The sequence below is a fragment of the Bos taurus genome, chromosome 28, assembly GCF_002263795.3.
Source record: "Bos taurus isolate L1 Dominette 01449 registration number 42190680 breed Hereford chromosome 28, ARS-UCD2.0, whole genome shotgun sequence".
Taxonomy (NCBI): Eukaryota; Metazoa; Chordata; class Mammalia; order Artiodactyla; family Bovidae; genus Bos; species Bos taurus.
In genome coordinates this window covers 24876932-24894439 of record NC_037355.1, presented here as the reverse complement: position 1 = coordinate 24894439, position 17508 = coordinate 24876932, and the positions used below count along the sequence as shown (strand labels likewise).

Below are 17508 nucleotides of genomic sequence, written 5' to 3'. Positions count from 1 at the left end.
CATTTGGCCTTTGGTATTTTGTGTATTTTCATCTTTACTGTTTCTGCTGTAATTCCTATTCCCTTTCTGTGCCTTAAACCTGTCCCTTTTTCTGTTTTCCCTCTTCTGTTAATTCTCCATCAAGTCTCTTAACCGCCCTAGCAAAACCTGAAGCAGTTTTGACTTATCCTATGCCTTGCCTTCCATATCTAATTTCTTACCAAGCACAAAAGGTTCTGTGTTTTCCATCTATTTTCTTTCTGATCATGTTTTCATGCTCTCACCAACTCTTTTGTCTGGAAGATTGCAAATGCTTCCTATCTCACTTCTTTACTGTTGTATCTGTCAGTGTCTGTCTTCCCAATTATCATGTTCATCTTTTCCAGATTGATTCTTCTAAAACATAGTTGTTATCAGTTTCTCATTAGCCACTGAATTGAACCTTTAGCCCAAGATTGAAACTGTTCGTGATATAACCTTGACTTATTTCTCTAACGTCATTGGTCAGTGGTCTGCCATACAAATGTTGGGGAGTCATGGAGAAGGGGTGAAGGATCCTAAAGCAGGCAAACTGGATAATTCTTTGTTTTTTGAACGAGTTGAGCTTCCTTATGTGTGTGTCTGTGCAACCTGTGTGTATATAGGTATGTGTGTTTGCCCTGGATGATGTTTAGCTTGTCAAAGGACAGTTCAATGACCTCCTTCCCAGGTTCAGTTCAGTTCAGTCACTCAGTCCTGTCCGACTCTTTGCGACACCATGGACTGCAGCACACCAGGCCTCTCGTCCATCACCAACTCTCGGAGTCCACTCAAACTCATGCCCATTGAGTCGGTGATGCTATCCAACCATCTCATCCTCTGTCATCCCCTTCTCCTCCTGCCTTCAATCTTTCCCAGTATCAGGGTCTTTTCAAATGAGTCAGTTCTTCACATCAGGTGGCCAAAGTATTAGAGCTTCAGCTTCAGAATCAGTCCTTCCAATGAATATTCTGGACTGATTTCCTTTAGGATGGTCTGGTTGGATCTCCTTGCAGTCCAAGGGACTCTCAAGAGTCTTCTCCAACACCACAGTTCAAAAGCATCAATTCTGCGGTGCTCAGCTTTCTTTATAGTCCAACTCTCACATCCATACATGACTACTGGAAAAACCATAGTTTTGAATAGACAGACCTTTGTTGGCAAAGTAATGTCTCTGCTTTTTAATATGCTGTCTAGGTTGGTCATAACTTTTCTTCTAAGGAGTAAGCATCTTTTTATTTCATGGCTACAGTCAACACATTTTGGAGCCCAGAAAAATAAAGTCTGTCACTGTTTCCACTGTTTCCCCATCTATGTACCCTGAAGTGATGGGACCAGATGCCATGATCTTAGTTTTCTGAATGTTAGTTCTAAGCCAACTTTTTCACTCTCCTCTTTCACTTTCATCAAGAAGCTCTTTAGTTCTTCTTTGCTTTCTGCCATTAGGGTGGTGTCATCGGCATATCCTTCCTGAGTGACCTGTGACAAATATGATCGGTCTTTCTTCTGTATCCTTACTTTTTACTTGTGTATATTTATTTTACTTTTAGGTTCACATTCATCCTCTGAAATAGTATATTAATCTAGGGAAAGGATTAGTTTTTCTCCATTTCTTTAGCCTCTGGCCACTAGATGCTAGATATTCTAGAAGTGAAAGTCATAGAAAAAGTTGGTCTTTAAGTAGAGCCATCAATATTTACTATCTATTCAGTGTCAAAAGACATAGCAACCAAACAAAACAGATAATTCCTACCTTCATGGAGCTCACATGCTAGTGGGGGGAGACTGATAATAAAAACATTTTACAGGCTTCCCTGGTGGCTCAGTGGTAAAGAATTCACTTGCCTGTGTAGCAGACATGGGTTTAATCCCTGGTCCAGGAAGATCCTACAGGTTGCAGAGTAGCTAAGCCCATGCACCACAACTACTGTGCCTCGGCTCTTATTGTTGTTCAGTTGCCAAGTCGAGTCCGGCTCTCTGTGACCCCATGAACTACAGCATGCCAGGCTTCCCTGTATTTCACTATCTCCTTGAGTTAGCTCAAACTCATGTCCACTGAGTCAGTGATACCATCCAACCATCTTATTGCCCTCTCTTCTTGCCCTCAATCTTTCCCAGCATCAGGGTCTTTTCTGGTGAATCGGCTCTTTGCATTAGGTGGCCAAAGTATTGGAGCTTCAGCTTCAGAATCAGCCCTTCCAATGAATATTCAGGGGTGATTTCCTTTAGGATTGACTGGTTTGATTTCCTTGCTGTCCAAGGGACTCTCAAGAGTCTTCTCCAGCACCACAGTTTGAAAGTATCAGCCTCAGCCATTTTTATGGGAGGCTCAGCCATTTTTATGGCCCAACTCTCACATCCATACATGACTACTGGAAAAACCAGTAGTGCTCTGGAAGAAAGTGAAAATGTTAGTCGCTCAGTCATGTCCGACTCTTTGCATCCCCATGGACTGTAGCCTGCCAGGCTCCTCTATCAAAGGGATTCTCCAGGCAAGAATACTGGAATGGGTTGCCATTCCCTTCTCCAGGGGATCTTCCTGACCCAGGAATTGAACTGGGGTCTCCTGCATTGCAGGCGATTCTTTACCAACTGAGTTAAGAGGGGAATCCAATATATATATTTAATAAGCACTGATAAGTACCATGACAAAAAACTAAAGGAGAGAAAAAAGAAGACAAAAGAGACAATGAACTTCGGTTCCCTTCTTTTCTTCTGTTCCCTCCTCCCTCCCTTTTTTCTCTCCCCTCCTCCCCTCTTTGCACAGGGCCCCTGGCCATGAGATCAGACTCCCAGGGTTCAGTGCCATCTGCAGGCCACTGACCAGGCTGAAGGACACCAAACTGGGAGGATCAGTTCTAAGCAGGAGGGCCACATTAGTGACTTAATTTAGCCAGAAGGCTGTGGGCTTCAGTGCTTGAAAATATCTAGTCACCTTGGTCCTGGGGCAGCCCTGCTGGATCACTGCCCCTCAGGGCCCAGTGTCCTCACCTGTAAAACAGGCACAAGAGTCATTGGTTCTCTCCCTGTCTCCTCCCTGCCCCTCCTGTCTCCCTCTCAGGTCCCAGGAGACTTGGCTTTTGGCTCCCGGCCTCAGGGAGAGCACCTAAGACTGAGTTCCTGGTGTTGCCTTGCTGAGGTCCACAGAGCATATCTTACTCCTGGAGCAAGGGGTATGGGCGGGGAGAACTGCCTCAAATTATGAAGAGGCTCCAAGCTCAGAGGAGGAGGGTATATTTATCAAATAAGCCACAGAGCTGGGCTTCCAGGCCAGGCACCCACCTTCCAGGAGTCACTGGGTCACCACTGTAGTGACCTCTGCACGCTCCCCTCCCCCACACCTCAGGGAAGCAGCACAGCTTTGAAGAAGGCTTTCAAGGACCCTCAAGAGCTCCTCATCCTGCAGTTTTCCATCACCCCTGCTCCAGTGGTCTGCCTGTATGCAGCGAACTCTCTTTGATCACCCCAGAGCAAGACTCCAGCCTCCATGACCTTCTCTGAATTCCTAAGGGCAGAACAGTTGAGAATCAAAGGAGAAGCAGCCAGGAAACCACCTGAGGCAAGATTAAAGGGACCATTGAGGTTCATCAAGATTAAGGAGATCCAACCACCACTGCACACACCCTAATCTTGTCAGCAACCTCACCCCTTTGAAACTTGACAGAAGAAGGAATGAAGACTGTTACTGCCTTGATCCTTATCACATACCCTTGCCTGACTATATAATCTCTACCTAGGCTTCCATGGTGGCTCAAAAAGTAAAGGATCCTCCTGCAATGTAGGAGACCCGGGTTCGATCCCTGCATTGGGAAGGTCCTCTGGAGAAGGGCATAGCAACCCACTCCAGTATTCTTGCCTGGAGAATCCCCATGAACACAGGAGCCTCGTGGGCTACAGCATAGGGTCACTAAGAGTTGGACATGACAGAGCAACTGACACATATCCTCACCAGGCATGGAGGCACAGTTCTTGAGGCACTAGCCTACTATGTTCCCCCTTTACTTGGAAAAGTAATAAAGCCACTCTTTCCTTTTCGTCTTAAAAAAGGAAAAGAAAGAGAATGAGTTTTGGTAGGGGTGAGGGTGAAGTGGGTAGTAATTTTAAATATTACAGTCAGGAAAAGCCTCCTTGAGAAGCTAGCTGTTCAGTCTCCCAGTCGTGTCCAACTCTTTGCAACCCAATGGACTGCAGCATGCCAGGCCTCTCTGTCCCTATCTCCCAAAGTTTGGGAGTCCCAGAGTTTGCCCAAGTTCATGTCCATTGCACCAGTGATGCCATCCAGCCATCTCATGCTCTGATGCCCTCTTTTCCTTCTGCCCTCAATTTTTCCCATCATTAGGGACTTTTCCAATGAGTTGGCTGTTTGCATCAGGCGACCAAAATACTGGAGCTTTAGCTTCAGCATCAGTCCTTCCAACCTCCCTGGTGGCTCAGGTGGTAAAGCGTCTGCCTATAGTGCGGGAGACCCGGGTTCGATTCCTGGGTTGGGAAGATCCCCTGGAGAAAGCAATGGCCACCCACTCCAGTACTCTTGCCTAGAAAATCCCATGGAAGGAGGAGCCTGGTAGGCTACAGTCCATGGGGCCACAAAGAGTCGAACACACAAAAAAAAGAAAAAAAAAAAAAAAAAGTTAAAAAACAAAAAAAGAGTCGGACACAACTGAGCAACTTCACTTACTTACTTAGCTTCAGCATCAGTCCTTCCAATGAGTATTCAGGGTTGGTTTCCTTTTAAATTGACTGGTTTATCTGCTTGGTGTCCAAGGGATTCTTAGGAGGCTTCTCCAGCACCACAATTCAAAGGCATCAATTCTTTGGCGCTCTGCCTTCTTTACAGTCCAGCTCTCACAACTGTATGTGACTACTGGGAAGACCATTGCCTTGACTTTATGTACTTTTGTTGGGAGAGTGATGTCTCTGCTTTTCAACACACTGTATAGGTTTGTCATAGCTTTCCTGCCAAGAAGCAATCGTCTTCTGATTTCATGGCTGCAGTTACCATCTGCAGTGACTTTAGAGTCCAAGAAGAGAAAATCTGTCACTGCTTCCACCTTTCCCCTTCTATTTGCCATGAAGTAATGGGGCCAGGTGTCATAATCTTAGTTTTACTCAGAGTTTTAAGCTGGATTTTTCACTCTCCTCCTTCACCCTCATCAAGAGGTTCTTTAGTTCCTCTTCACTTTCTGCCTTTAGGGTGGTATCATCTGCATATCTGAGGTTGCTGATGTTTCTCATGCCTATCTTGATTCCCCCCTTGTAACTCATTCAGCCTGGCATTTCCTATGATGTGCTCAGCGTATAGGTTAAATAAACAGGGTGACAACAGACAGCCCTGTCATACTTCTTTCTCAATCCTCAACCAAGCAGTTCCATACAGGGTTCTAACTGTGGCTTCTTGACTGGCACACAATTTTCTCAGGAGACAGTTAAGATGGTCTGGTATTCCTATCTCTTTAAGAAGTTTCCACAGTTTATGACCCACACAGTCAAAGGCTTCAGCGTAGTGAATGAAACAGAGGTAGCCAAAGATGGAGAAGCTGTATACAGTCAGCAAAACCAAGACCTGGAGGTTGACAAGCTTACATATGTATAAAATCTGAAGCAGGAGATTGGAGGAAGTTACATGGAATACCTAGGGGTAAAGAAGTACAGGTAGAAAGAACAGCTTGTGCAAAGCCCTGGGAGAAGCATGCCAGGTATTTATGAGGAACAAAGAAGCCAGTGTAACTGAAGGAAGTTCTAGGCATTGAGGTCAGAGACATAACAGTAAACCATTGTAGGAATTCCCCAAGTGATATGCGAAGCCATCAAAGGGTTTTGGGATAAGATGTGACAAGATATGCTTTAGGTTTTAAAAAACTGATTTGATTGCCATCTTGGGAACAGATAGTAGGAAGCAAGAGAAAGTAGGGAGAGTATTTAGGAAATTAGTCAAGATTTATGGACTGACGATGGAGTTGTGATTTAATGAAATGAGAAAAGGTTGCAGGTGTAGCATGTTTGCGAAGAAAGATGAGGAATTTAGTTTTGAATATGGCAAATAGATGTGCTTCCTTGGTGGTTCAGTTGGTAAAGAACCTGCCTGCAATGCAAGAGATCGCCTGCAATGCAGGAGACCTGGGTTGGATCCCTGGGTCAGGAAGATCCCCTGGAGAAGGAAAGGGCAACACACTTCAGTATTCTGGCCTGGGAAATCCCATGGATGAAGGAGCCTGGCAGGCTACAGTCCATGGGGTTGAAGAGTTGGACATGACTTAGTGTTAAACCACCACCAATGGCAAATAGATGCCAATTAGATGAACGAGTGGTGAAATGGGAAATATGAATCAATACAGTTGGAGAGTGAGTGGGAAGGGCTGGAGATTGGGAGTCATCAACCTATAAAAAGTGAAAGTTAGTCACACAGTTATGTCTGACTCTTTGCGATTCCATGGACTGCAGCCTGTCCCACTCCTCTGTCCATGGATTTCTCCAGGCAAGAGTACTGGAGTAGGTTGTCATTTTCTTCTCCAGGGATCTAACCAACCTGGGGATTGAACCCAGGTCTCCCACATTGCAGGTGGATTCTTTACCAGCTGAACCACAAGGGAAGCCCCATCAACCTGTAAATGCTATTTAAAACTCTTATGGTGGTGGGTTAGTAACTAAGTAGTGTCCGACTCTTTCGATCCCATGGACTGTAGCCCACCAGGCTCCTCTGTCCATGGGATTTCCAGGCAAGAATAATTTAAAACTCTAAGGTTGGGTAAGATCTCTGAGAGTTGTGTGTAGTAACATCTGTAGGTTGAGTAGTTTAATAGTAGCCAGCTGAGTAGAGAAGAAATAATTGGCTATTTAAAGTCACTAGACTTGTCAGTTATCATGTGTATAAACTTTCCATCTTGGACCTGGACTCAGTTTTGGAGTTGAGGGCCATTATGTGATAATTTAAATCTATAAGGTATGTTTCATTTGAAATGGAAATAGATGAGAAGAGATACCAGTACAGCTTACAGGACAGAAAAAAAATACATGTTAGGACTAGGAACCAGACAATTTTGCTAGTTATTTAATAAGAAAGCATAGATCTTTCTCTTTTTGGATATATAAAAAAATCTTATGGAAGTTTTTCATGTACTTTTTAATTGTAATAAAACATACTTCACAAAAAAATTACCATTTTAACCATTTTTAAGAGTACAATTCAGTAGCATTAATTACAATCACAATGTTCTGCAACTATCCACACTTTCAGGGCCTTTAAATTCTTCACATTAGACAGGCAAATTATAAATAATGATAGTATTTTCTGGTGGAAATTGAGTATTAGGAAGATGGGAAAAAACAAGTTTGAAATCTGAATTCTTCATTAGTGATAAATGTTGGCTAGAAAGACTGCAGAGGCTTATCCATAGAAAGAGAAATGGGGGACCAGTGTCAAAAATAGGAAAGGTTGGAGTAAATACTAACAAAAATCTTAATAGATACTCTCTGAGAGGATAAAAGTTCAGAACAACTTTGGTCACAGTGAATAGGAATAAATTTTGGTCAACTTGAAGTTGATGAGGGATGCTCAGAAAGAGAATAGTGCTGGGTAAGGGGTGGTTTAAAAAGACAGTCTATAATGCAGTGGGACCAGGAAGAAGAAACTTGGAAGTTCCTGGGAGTTTAGGAGTTGGTGGGGAACAGGGCGGAAATCCAGAGCTAAGCAGAAGGCACAGATTCAGAAAGTCCTGGCAAAGCAGAAGTATTTGCGTAATTCCTAGGGCCCCAAAGAGAGATCTTGCTTTAGCAATTATTTCTTTGGCAGAGTTGATGGGAATGGAATTGAAGCTTAGTAGGGGGTTGCTGCTGCTGCTGCTGCTAAGTCACTTCAGTCGTGTCCGACTGTGTGCGACCCTATAGACAGCAGCCCACCAGGCTCCCCCAACCCTGGGATTCTCCAGGCAAGAACACTGGAGTGGGTTGCCTTTCCTTCTCCAATGCATGAAAGTGAAAAATGAAAGTGAAGTCGCTCAGTCATGTCTGACCCTCAGCGACCCCATGGACTGCAGCCTTCCAGGCTCCTCCGCCCATGGGATTTTCCAGGAAAGAGTATTGGAGTGGGGTGCCATTGCCTTCTCCTAGTAGGGGGTTAGGGAGGCAGAAACTGAGGCTCATTAAGAAGTTCAGAAAAGGCAGAACTGATTTGGTGAGAAAGAGTGTGCAATGTGAGTACAATTCCATAAGTTCCTGGAAGGCGTGAAGAACCGAAATTTGGTTCTGAAAAAGGTTCATTTTAGGGAATTCAGAAGGCAGCCCGATGGACGGTTACAGCACGGGAGAGAGCTTTCTGAGGCGGCGGGTTTGGAAAGGATCTTCTCCCCTGGCCATACTTCCCTTTTTCTCTGTAACAGAAGAGGCCTGAAAAGCGAAGCCAGAAGTAGGGACGCGGGGTGAAGCTGGGTGAAGGGGAGGCGCCCTGCCGGGGCGACTCCCCCAGCGGGCCTTGACCCAGGCCCCGCCCCTGGTATACGCAATCAGCCCGCGTCGCGCGGTGCTGCCCGTGGTATTCCGCCCCGCCCGCGTGGCGGTCGGTGCCCTGTCACTGCCTGCTCCGTCCATGGCTAGGGCCCTTGGGTTGTAAATTGACGACCAAAGCTCCCGACGCGGCCCTGGTCCTGATGGCGGCGGCGGCGGCGGCCCTGGCAGCCACCGAGCCACCTCCAGCGATGCCGCAGGCGGCAGGAGCCGGAGGGCCCGCCGCCCGCCGAGACTTCTACTGGCTGCGCTCCTTCCTGGCTGGAGGTGGGTGTCCCCCTGGGGGACCTGGCAGCGCGCGGAGTGGCCAGGGCGGGATCCCGGGCAGATCGGGTGTAAGCGGCCGAGATGACATTCTTCAACTCTGGCTGCTCCAATGCCCAGCCAGGTGTTTGCCCAACCTGCTGTAATCTCTTTCTAATAATTACTGGACTACTGACAGCAGGATTCTGGGGAGAAACGGCCTCGAGGATAGGCTGGGGATGTGGAAGGGCATAACCAGGCACCCATTCTTCAAGTTTGGATAGCAGGGAAAAGAGGGGAGCCCCGTAAAGGAGCCCAGGGTTTCAGTGAAACATGCTGGGCACTCCTCTCTTTTATAGAGACTGCGCACTATCGAGTGTAGAATTGGATTTTGCTGTTTACTTAAAAGCAAGCAAGCAAGCAAACAAACAAACAAATACTGGAAGACAGCTGTTTAAGAATGACTGGGAAATTGTGCAAAACTGTCTACAACCAAAACTGGTTCCGGTGGTTCTAGCAAACTGTGCAATAGCTACTTGACATGTAGCTGGCGCAACCCTACTGTTGGTGTGACTGTGGGGCCGGAAGTTTCATGTTATCTCTCAGAAATTTCTTCTGCTTTCCCATAAAGAGATGTTTCAGTCTCTACCCTCTCTTAATTGACTGGGTTGTCATCACTTAATCATTTAAGGCTGGGACTTTTTAAAATTTCCACATTATAAGCACTTGTAGAAAGATATGTGTACGTTGCAGTAGTATTAATAATTATTTTGTTCTGCTGATAAAAACGGAGAAGGCAATGGCACCCCACTCCAGTACTCTTGCCTGGAAAATCCCATGGACGGAGGAGCCTGGTAGGCTGCAGTCCGTGGGGTCGGGAAGAGTCGGACAGGACTGTGACTTCACTTTCACTTTTCACTTTCATGCATTGGAGAAGGAAATGGCAACCCACTCCAGTGTTCTTGCCTGGAGAACCCCAGGGACAGGGGAGCCTGGTGGGCTGCCGTCTATGGGGTCGTACAGAATCAGACACGGGACTGAAGCAACTTAGCAGCAGCAGCAGCAGCTGATAAAAAGGTCATTATTTATACAAGGAAATATTTGAGTGCCTGCTCTGTTTCTGTTACAAGCTTAGTGTACATCAGGGAACAAAACAAGGATCTTAGAGTTTATATTGGTTGAGGACTTGTGGTGAGAAAGACAATGAACAACATGGAAAAATAAGTTGTACGGTGTATTAGAGTGAAATGGGAAGAAGTGAAAAGGACAATGGGCCAAAGAAATGGAGAAGCTAACTGGTACAGTATTAAATAGGATAATTTGTGGTACGTCTCACTGGAAGAATGACACAAGCAAACTTGAAAAGGGGATGGAGTTTAGCAAGTTGATTTCTAAGGTGGAGCATTCCAGGTGGAGAGAAAAGCTAAAGCAAAATCTTCAAAGTCAAGGAGGGCCTTATCACTCAAAGAACATCAGTGAGACCTGTGCAACTGGAGCCAAGTGGTATTGATGGGGGAAGGAGGTTAGAAAGTTAAAGGGGACAGGAAGTGAAGGGTCTTGCAAACCATTGTAAAGATTATGAATTTTATTGGAGTGAAGTAAGGAGCCATTACAGGTCTGTAGTAGAGAAGTGACCTGATATGACATGTTTCCAAAGGATCACTTTGGCTGCTCTGTGGAGAATAACTGTAGGGATGTAAATATGGGAGATGGGGGGCCAGTTTGGTGGTTTTTGCAATAATTCAGATGTTAGATGATGGGTACTTGAATCAGGTTAGTAGCAGGGGAGGTGGTGAAAAATTATGATAATCTGAATATGAAAAGAATACATGGTTTTCTGACAGGTTAGAGATAGGGTAAGGAAGAGAAGTCAAGGGGGACTTATTTTGGTCTGAACACCTGAAAGGATGAAGTTGAAACAGGAAGCCTGTAGTTGGAACAGCTTTCATGATAGTGGTAGGGAAAGATCAAGAATTCAGTTTTGGGCATGTTATATTTTGTGATGTTGACACTGGAGTCTTGGTACCATGTAGGCCAGGTTAACAACTAGGACTCTCATATGCTACTGATGGTAGTGCAAATTGGTACAGTTACTTTGGAGAACTGGTTGTGTGGTTATCTATGGGCATTTGTATACCCGCAGTTGATCCAGCTATGATCCAACAGTTCCACTCTGAGGTATATACCCAACATATGTATTTATGTTCTTATCTTTGATATTCATACTATCCCTAAAGCAGAAGCAACCTACATGTCCATCAGTGTTAGAATATATAACTGAAATATGGTATTATCATAGAGTGAAATACTAGTAACACTGAAAATGAGTAAATTCCTGCCTCACCAACAATGTGTATGAATCTCACAAGTGTAATAATGAACAGGAGGAAGCCAGATACACTCACTACATACTGTGTGATTGTATTTGTATAAAGCTCAGAAATAGCCAAAGCTAAATTCATATTGTTGGAACTCAGAGGACATTTGGTTGTCTCTGAGAAGCAACAAATAGTGATTTGAGTATAAGAGAGGGACTTTTGGGAGACTGGTAATGTTCCATTTTTTTGATTTGGGTGACGTTTCTCTGGATCACGAAACTAAGATCCCATGTACTGAGAAGAGTTCGCATGCTGCAATGAAGATCCCCTGTGTGGGACAGCCAAATAAACAAATCAATATTAAAAAAGGAGTACTTACCTCAGAATGTAATTGTAATGATTAAATAAAAAAGTACCTGTAAAAGCCTAGGCACAGTGCCTGCGGTTGAATCTCTTAACCTAGTAACTCTTACAAAGGAAAGCATACTTGTTTTTTTGCTGATGATTAGCAGTGGTCTTTGGCAAATATCTCAAGTTGCTTAAAATGAAGATAAAGGCTACTTGACCTAACTCAGTGGACTTTTGTAATGATTAATCGAGCTATAAAGTAATATGATGAACAAGATATTATAAAAGAAACTACTTATTCGGCAGATTCTAAATAATTTTTATATGGTTAATTCATAATGACTGGGAAAATAACAAACTATTCTGAAACCAAATATACCCCAATGCAAATTATTTTTAGTTTATCCTCAATTTTGAGTGACCATGACTGTTATTTCCATTAGTTCAGATAAGAGAAGCTTGATATAGAAGCTTACATGTGGATTTAATATTTGAGTACAAATAGGCAACTTATTTCTGGATATCTCAGAATATGGATTTTAGTACCAGTTACATGCTGAGCTATTAAGTAAATGTGTGTGGATTTTAAATGATTTTGTCTTACATTTTAAACAATTTTGTAAAGTAAGATTCATTCATTCATTGAGTAAATAGGTATTGAGTACCTGTTGAATGCCAGCCCCTGAACTAGTCTCTGGGGATGTAGTAGTGAAGCAACTCAGGAAATTCCAGTACTCTTTTATCTTTCTTAATAAATATGTGATGATGAAGATAATCATAGAAAAAGACACCAAGGACTTTTTTTGTCCATCTTTTTATAATAGTAAAAACTCATTTGGTTGAGTGCTTGCTACATATAAGGTACTTCACCAAAGTGTCTTTAGTCTGTTCAGGCTTCTAAAACAAATATACAATAATCTGGGAAACTCATAAGAATAAACTTCTTTCTCCAAGTTCTTGAAACCAGGAAGTGCAAGGTCATGGTACCAGCAGCTATCTGGGGAGACCCCGCTTCATCATAGCTGTCAACTTCTCACTGTGTTTTTACACAGTGCAATAAGCCAACGATATCTCTGAGGCCTCTTTTTGCGGGGGATGGTGCTTGTGGGATCCTAGTTCCCTGACCTGGGATGGAACTTCTGCTTCTCTCAGCGGGAGTACAGAGCCTTAACCACTGGACCACTAGGGAAGTCTCTCTGGGGCCTCTGTTATAAGAGGATTGGTTCATTCATGAGTGCCCTAATTACCTCCTCTAATACCACCTCCCACCTCTAAATACCATCACTAGGAATTAGTTTTCAACATACAAATTTTCAATTCAGTTTAGTCGCTCATTCATGTCCGACTCTTTGTGACCCCATGGACTGCAGCACACCAGGCTTCCCTGTCCATCATCAACTCCCAGAACCTACTCAAACTCACGTTCATTGTGTCGGTGATGCCATCCAACCCATCCAACCATCTCATCCTCTGTCGTCCCCTTCTCCTCCCACCCTCAATCTTTCCCAGCATCAGGATCTTTTCAAATGAGTCAGCTCTTCGCATCAGGTGGCCAAAGTATTGGAGTTTCAGCTTCAGCATCAGTCCTTCCAATGAACATTCAGGACTGGCTTCCTTTAGGATTGACTGGTTGGATTTCCTTGCAGTCCGAGGGACTCTCAAGAGTCTTCTCCAACACTACAGTTCGAAAGCATCAATTCTTTGGTGCTCAGCTTGCTTTATAGTCCAGCTCTCACAGCCATACATGACAACTGGAAAAACCATAGCCTTGACTAGACGGACTTTGTTGCCAAAGTAATGTCTCTGCTTTTTAATATGCTGTCTAGGTTGGTCATAGCTTTTCTTCCAAGGGGCAAGCGTCTTAATTTCATGGCTGCAGTCACCATCTGCAGTGGTTTTGGAGCTCCCCAAAACAAAGACTCTCACTGTTTCCATTGTTTCCCCATCTATTTGCCATGAAGTGATGGGGCTGGATGCCATGATCTTATTTTTCTGAATGTTGAGTTTTAAGTCAAATTTTTCACTCTCCTCTTTCACTTTTATCAAAGGCTCTTTAGTTCTTCTTTACTTTCTGCCATAAGGGTAGTGTCATCTGCATGTCTGAGGTTATTGATATTTCTCCTGGCAATCTTGATTCCAGCTTGTTCTTCATCCAGCCTGGCATTTTGCATGATGCACTCTGCATATAAGTGAAGTAAGCAGGGTGACAATATACAGCCTGGGTGTACTCCTTTCCCGATTTGGAATTTTGGGGAACACAAACTGTATACAGCAAAAAGTCTTTATATATTATCACCTTAGAAGCATGCCAAGCTAGTAGGACTGAACTGGATTCTGATTTATGTTAAAGCCCATGTATGTACTTTACTCTCATCAACATGTCTGCACAGTGGCATGTGGTGGGGACAAAATACATAATTGCTGGATGACTGAATGTAGTAGTGAAGGGACCCACAAAGTTCCAGTACTCTTGCATCTTTCTTAACAAATATGCAATGATGAAGAGCTGAACATAATCATAGAAAAGACACCAAGGACTTTTTTGTCTACCTTTTTATAATAGTAGTAACTCATTTGGTTGAGTGGTTATTACATGTAAGGTACTTCACAAAAATGTCTCAGTCTGTTCAGCCTTCTGTAACAAAAGTACTATAATCTGGGTAACTTGTAAGAATAAACTTCTTGTGCTGTAAATGAATAACGGAATTTTATGGGTTAAATTTGGTTATTTCTATGAGAAGTCATCCAGAAGAAGATGTTTCAAACAGAGTCTTGTAGCTGTGTAAATACCTCCAAGTGTCTGTCCCATCACCACATTTAGCAAGATTCCAGTGTTCATCAGCAATTAAGGGGCAGATTTACACTCTTTGAACTTATTTTCAAGCCTGACATGCTCAATTATTAAGTTATAGAGAATGGGAGCCAATCGTCTTCATATCTCTGCTTCTGGGCAGTTCTATTTGTGGGGATCAAATGAGAGATTAGAGTTTGCTAGCTGAATCAGTCAGTTCAGTTCACTTGCTTAGTCATGTCTGACTCTTTGCAACCCTGTGGACTGCAGCACGCCAGGCTTCCCTGTCCATCACCATCTCCCAGAGTTTACGCAAACTCATGTCCATTGAGTCGGTGATCCCATCCAACCATCTCATCCTCTGTCTTCCCCTTCTCCTCCAGCCTTCAATCTTTCCTAACATCAGACTCTTCAACGAGTCAGTTCTTCGCATCTGTTCAGTTGTGTCTGAATTTATTTATTTTTTATTTATTAGCCAAATTTGTTTATTTATTATTTGTTTATTAGCCAAATAAATTTAATCATGATTTCTGTTTGGAAAGAAATGGTATGCCATGTCTTTCTGATCTTTTCAAATTTTGTAGGTATTGCTGGATGCTGTGCCAAAACAACAGTTGCTCCCTTGGATCGAGTAAAGGTTTTGTTACAAGCTCACAACCACCATTACAGACATTTGGGTGAGTTGACAGATGCTGAAGATAAAAATGAAAATGTTATCCTTTTGCTGGCTTGGTTTCTAGTTGTGAATTATAGCGGAAAGAGGACACAAAAGGGAGTTCAAGTTTGGAGGCAAATTTGCAGGAGATGTAGCTGTTACCATTTTAATATTTTCATTTGTGATAGTGGTTATGTAGTTATCATTTTAGGGTACTAATGTACTCTGAACTAAAATCTTTGAATCATTTAAGTAATTACTACATATTTGTTTATGGAGACTAACAAATCACATCCTTAACAGACACACTTAACAGCTTAGCTTGATTAAAAAAAAATACAGTTAGTGATACAGATTAGGTTGTTCCTTTAAACGCTTAAGTGTGTGTTGTAGATACCTTAGGACAAACAGAATCCAGTGCAGTTAGTATATATTGATAAACTTGCATTGTTAAAGAAATATCAAGTCCTTAGTTGTTCCTTACAGACATAAAAATCAGCTATTTTAATTAACTTGGACACTCTAATAACATATCATTGGTGGAAATAAGAATTTTTTATAGCTCTTTTTGGAGGGCATTTTGATAATATGCATCAAAGTCTTGAAAAGACAGGTCCTCTTTGGCTTTGCAATTCTAGTTCTAGAAGTTGTTTTAAGAAAGTAATCAGAAATATGCTCAAAGAGGTATATACAAGAATCAAAGTATTATTTCTGTTGGTTTAAAAAATAAGAGCCAACCAAAATGTTTAATAATAGAGAATTGGTTAAGTTAAATAATAAGTATTATTTAAATAAATAAGTCCATATTATAGACTCTTTTGCAATTATAAAAATTATAAAAGAATATTAACTGACTAGGAAGGATGTTTATAACAGTTAAATGAAAAAATATTGCAAATGATCTAATGACATTGCATTTTGTCTAAGTAAATGTCTGTTTAGAGAAAATGCTAGAAGGAGAAATATGAACATTAAGTGCTTAATTTTCAATGGTGAGATTATAGGTAATTTTTTTCCTCTAAGCTTATTTGTAATACATATTGAACATATATTAACTTTTAGAGAGCAAAAGATTTAAAACAAAAAAATTAATGTGGACAGACACCAAGAAAAAGGTTAGGTCAAGGCAACTAACTCATAACACTCCGTTGCTTTTACAGTTTTATGCTTCAGTGATGTATACTCTGCATAATCTATCCATCATTTTATAAGAAGGATATTTAACAGAGTGAATAATTCAGTTATTTTAACAATTGGGTTTTTAAAATGTGATTTTATTTTTATTTATTGTGGCTCATTTTATTGTCAGTAAATAAATCTGCTCTTTAAATTGAAAGAAAAAAATTGCTAATATCTCCGTGTCCTACTGCTCACTCAGGTATAGAAAGAATCAGATATTTGAAATTGTTGAGAGACTATATATAAAACTGGAAAGGAAGGAAATGATTTTCTTTTGTTGTCTAAATTGAGGATGAAAGGAGTTATATTACTCAGTATCTGGTGGTGTTTAACAATGACCCAACATATGAATGTCTGAGCAGTATTGTTTCATTCCTTTAAACTTCTCCCCATGCTGATGTATGTTGTTTTGTTTCCTGATTTGTAATCATTAGGTTACATATTCACATTAGATTTCACGCTCTATAGGGCTGCATGCCATGGGTTGCAGTGTACCCTACAAGGCATTCAGAATTTGAAATAGAATTCCTGGAATGCAGCAATGAACATATTGGTGTACTTTCATGTATCTTTGAAATATACAACCCCCCCAAAAAAAAGTGTTAGTGGCTTTTTAATTTATTTGAAAAATGTTGTTGGGCATTTTATTCTAGATGCCTCCCTTTTTACATGCATAAGGTAGTTTTTAAGCTTTGCTTAAATTTAAAAGCAAACATGATTTTTCACAAAGATGAAAAAGATATGCTATTGAATAAGACTTCCACTTTAGCTTCTTTTAAAAAGTGTATAGCATTACTTCCAAGGCATCAAAAACTTTATTTTGAATCAAAATTATTCTGACCAAATGAAAAACAAGGGTTATAACTAGAATTTCTTCTTCCCCAATTTGCAATGAGTGTAAGGAATTTTTTTCTTGTAATATATTGAAAATCTTTGACCTCCATTTAACTTTTTATAACCAATGTGATATAAAAATAGGGATTTGAATCATAATAGGCTTATTTAAAAATCCTCTTAATTTTGCTGTCTTTATGTTTTATTTTTATTTTTTGAATGTACAATATTTTCACAAGTTCATAATTCATAAAGTATAAAAGCAAACACCTTTCTCCCTCTTTATCTCTTCATTAGAATTAAGCATTTTTATAATTTTCTTCCATTTCCCTTCAGAGGTTATGTGTATATACACAAGTGTATGCTTATATTTTATTAAATGTTCCTTGCAATTCTAGCTTGATAAAAATAAGAAGGATATAGAAAAGGATCTAAATAACACACAAGCTTGATATAACATAGACACAGAAGACTTTGTACCCTACAGAGAATATATATTCTTTCCAAATATGCTTATAACACATGCAAAAATTCGTTCAGTGTTATACCATAAAGAAAAATCTCAATTTCCCAAAGTATAGGTTGAAGGAGAAAAAACAGTGTAATTATCTCAAGGGATATTTAAATGCCATTTGAAAACATTC

The 17508-nt window shown here is 41.5% G+C and overlaps 1 protein-coding gene and 1 non-coding gene across 3 annotated transcripts in view; both read left to right on the top strand.

Annotated features, from left to right (window-relative positions):
• The first annotated feature begins 4416 nt into the window (after nucleotides 1–4416).
• Nucleotides 4417–4488, top strand: TRNAY-AUA (transfer RNA tyrosine (anticodon AUA)). The gene has a single exon. It is a non-coding gene; the product is annotated as a tRNA-Tyr (tRNA).
• A 4131-nt stretch (nucleotides 4489–8619) lies between these two features.
• Nucleotides 8620–17508, top strand: part of SLC25A16 (solute carrier family 25 member 16) — a 28893-nt gene continuing 20004 nt past the window's right edge. The window contains 2 exon segments of one of the 2 annotated variants that reach the window (NM_174672.2): nucleotides 8620–8763; nucleotides 14781–14873. In NM_174672.2, coding sequence (NP_777097.1) covers nucleotides 8640–8763; nucleotides 14781–14873 — 217 coding nt within the window. In that variant the 5' untranslated portion in view covers nucleotides 8620–8639. 2 annotated transcript variants of the gene reach the window in all.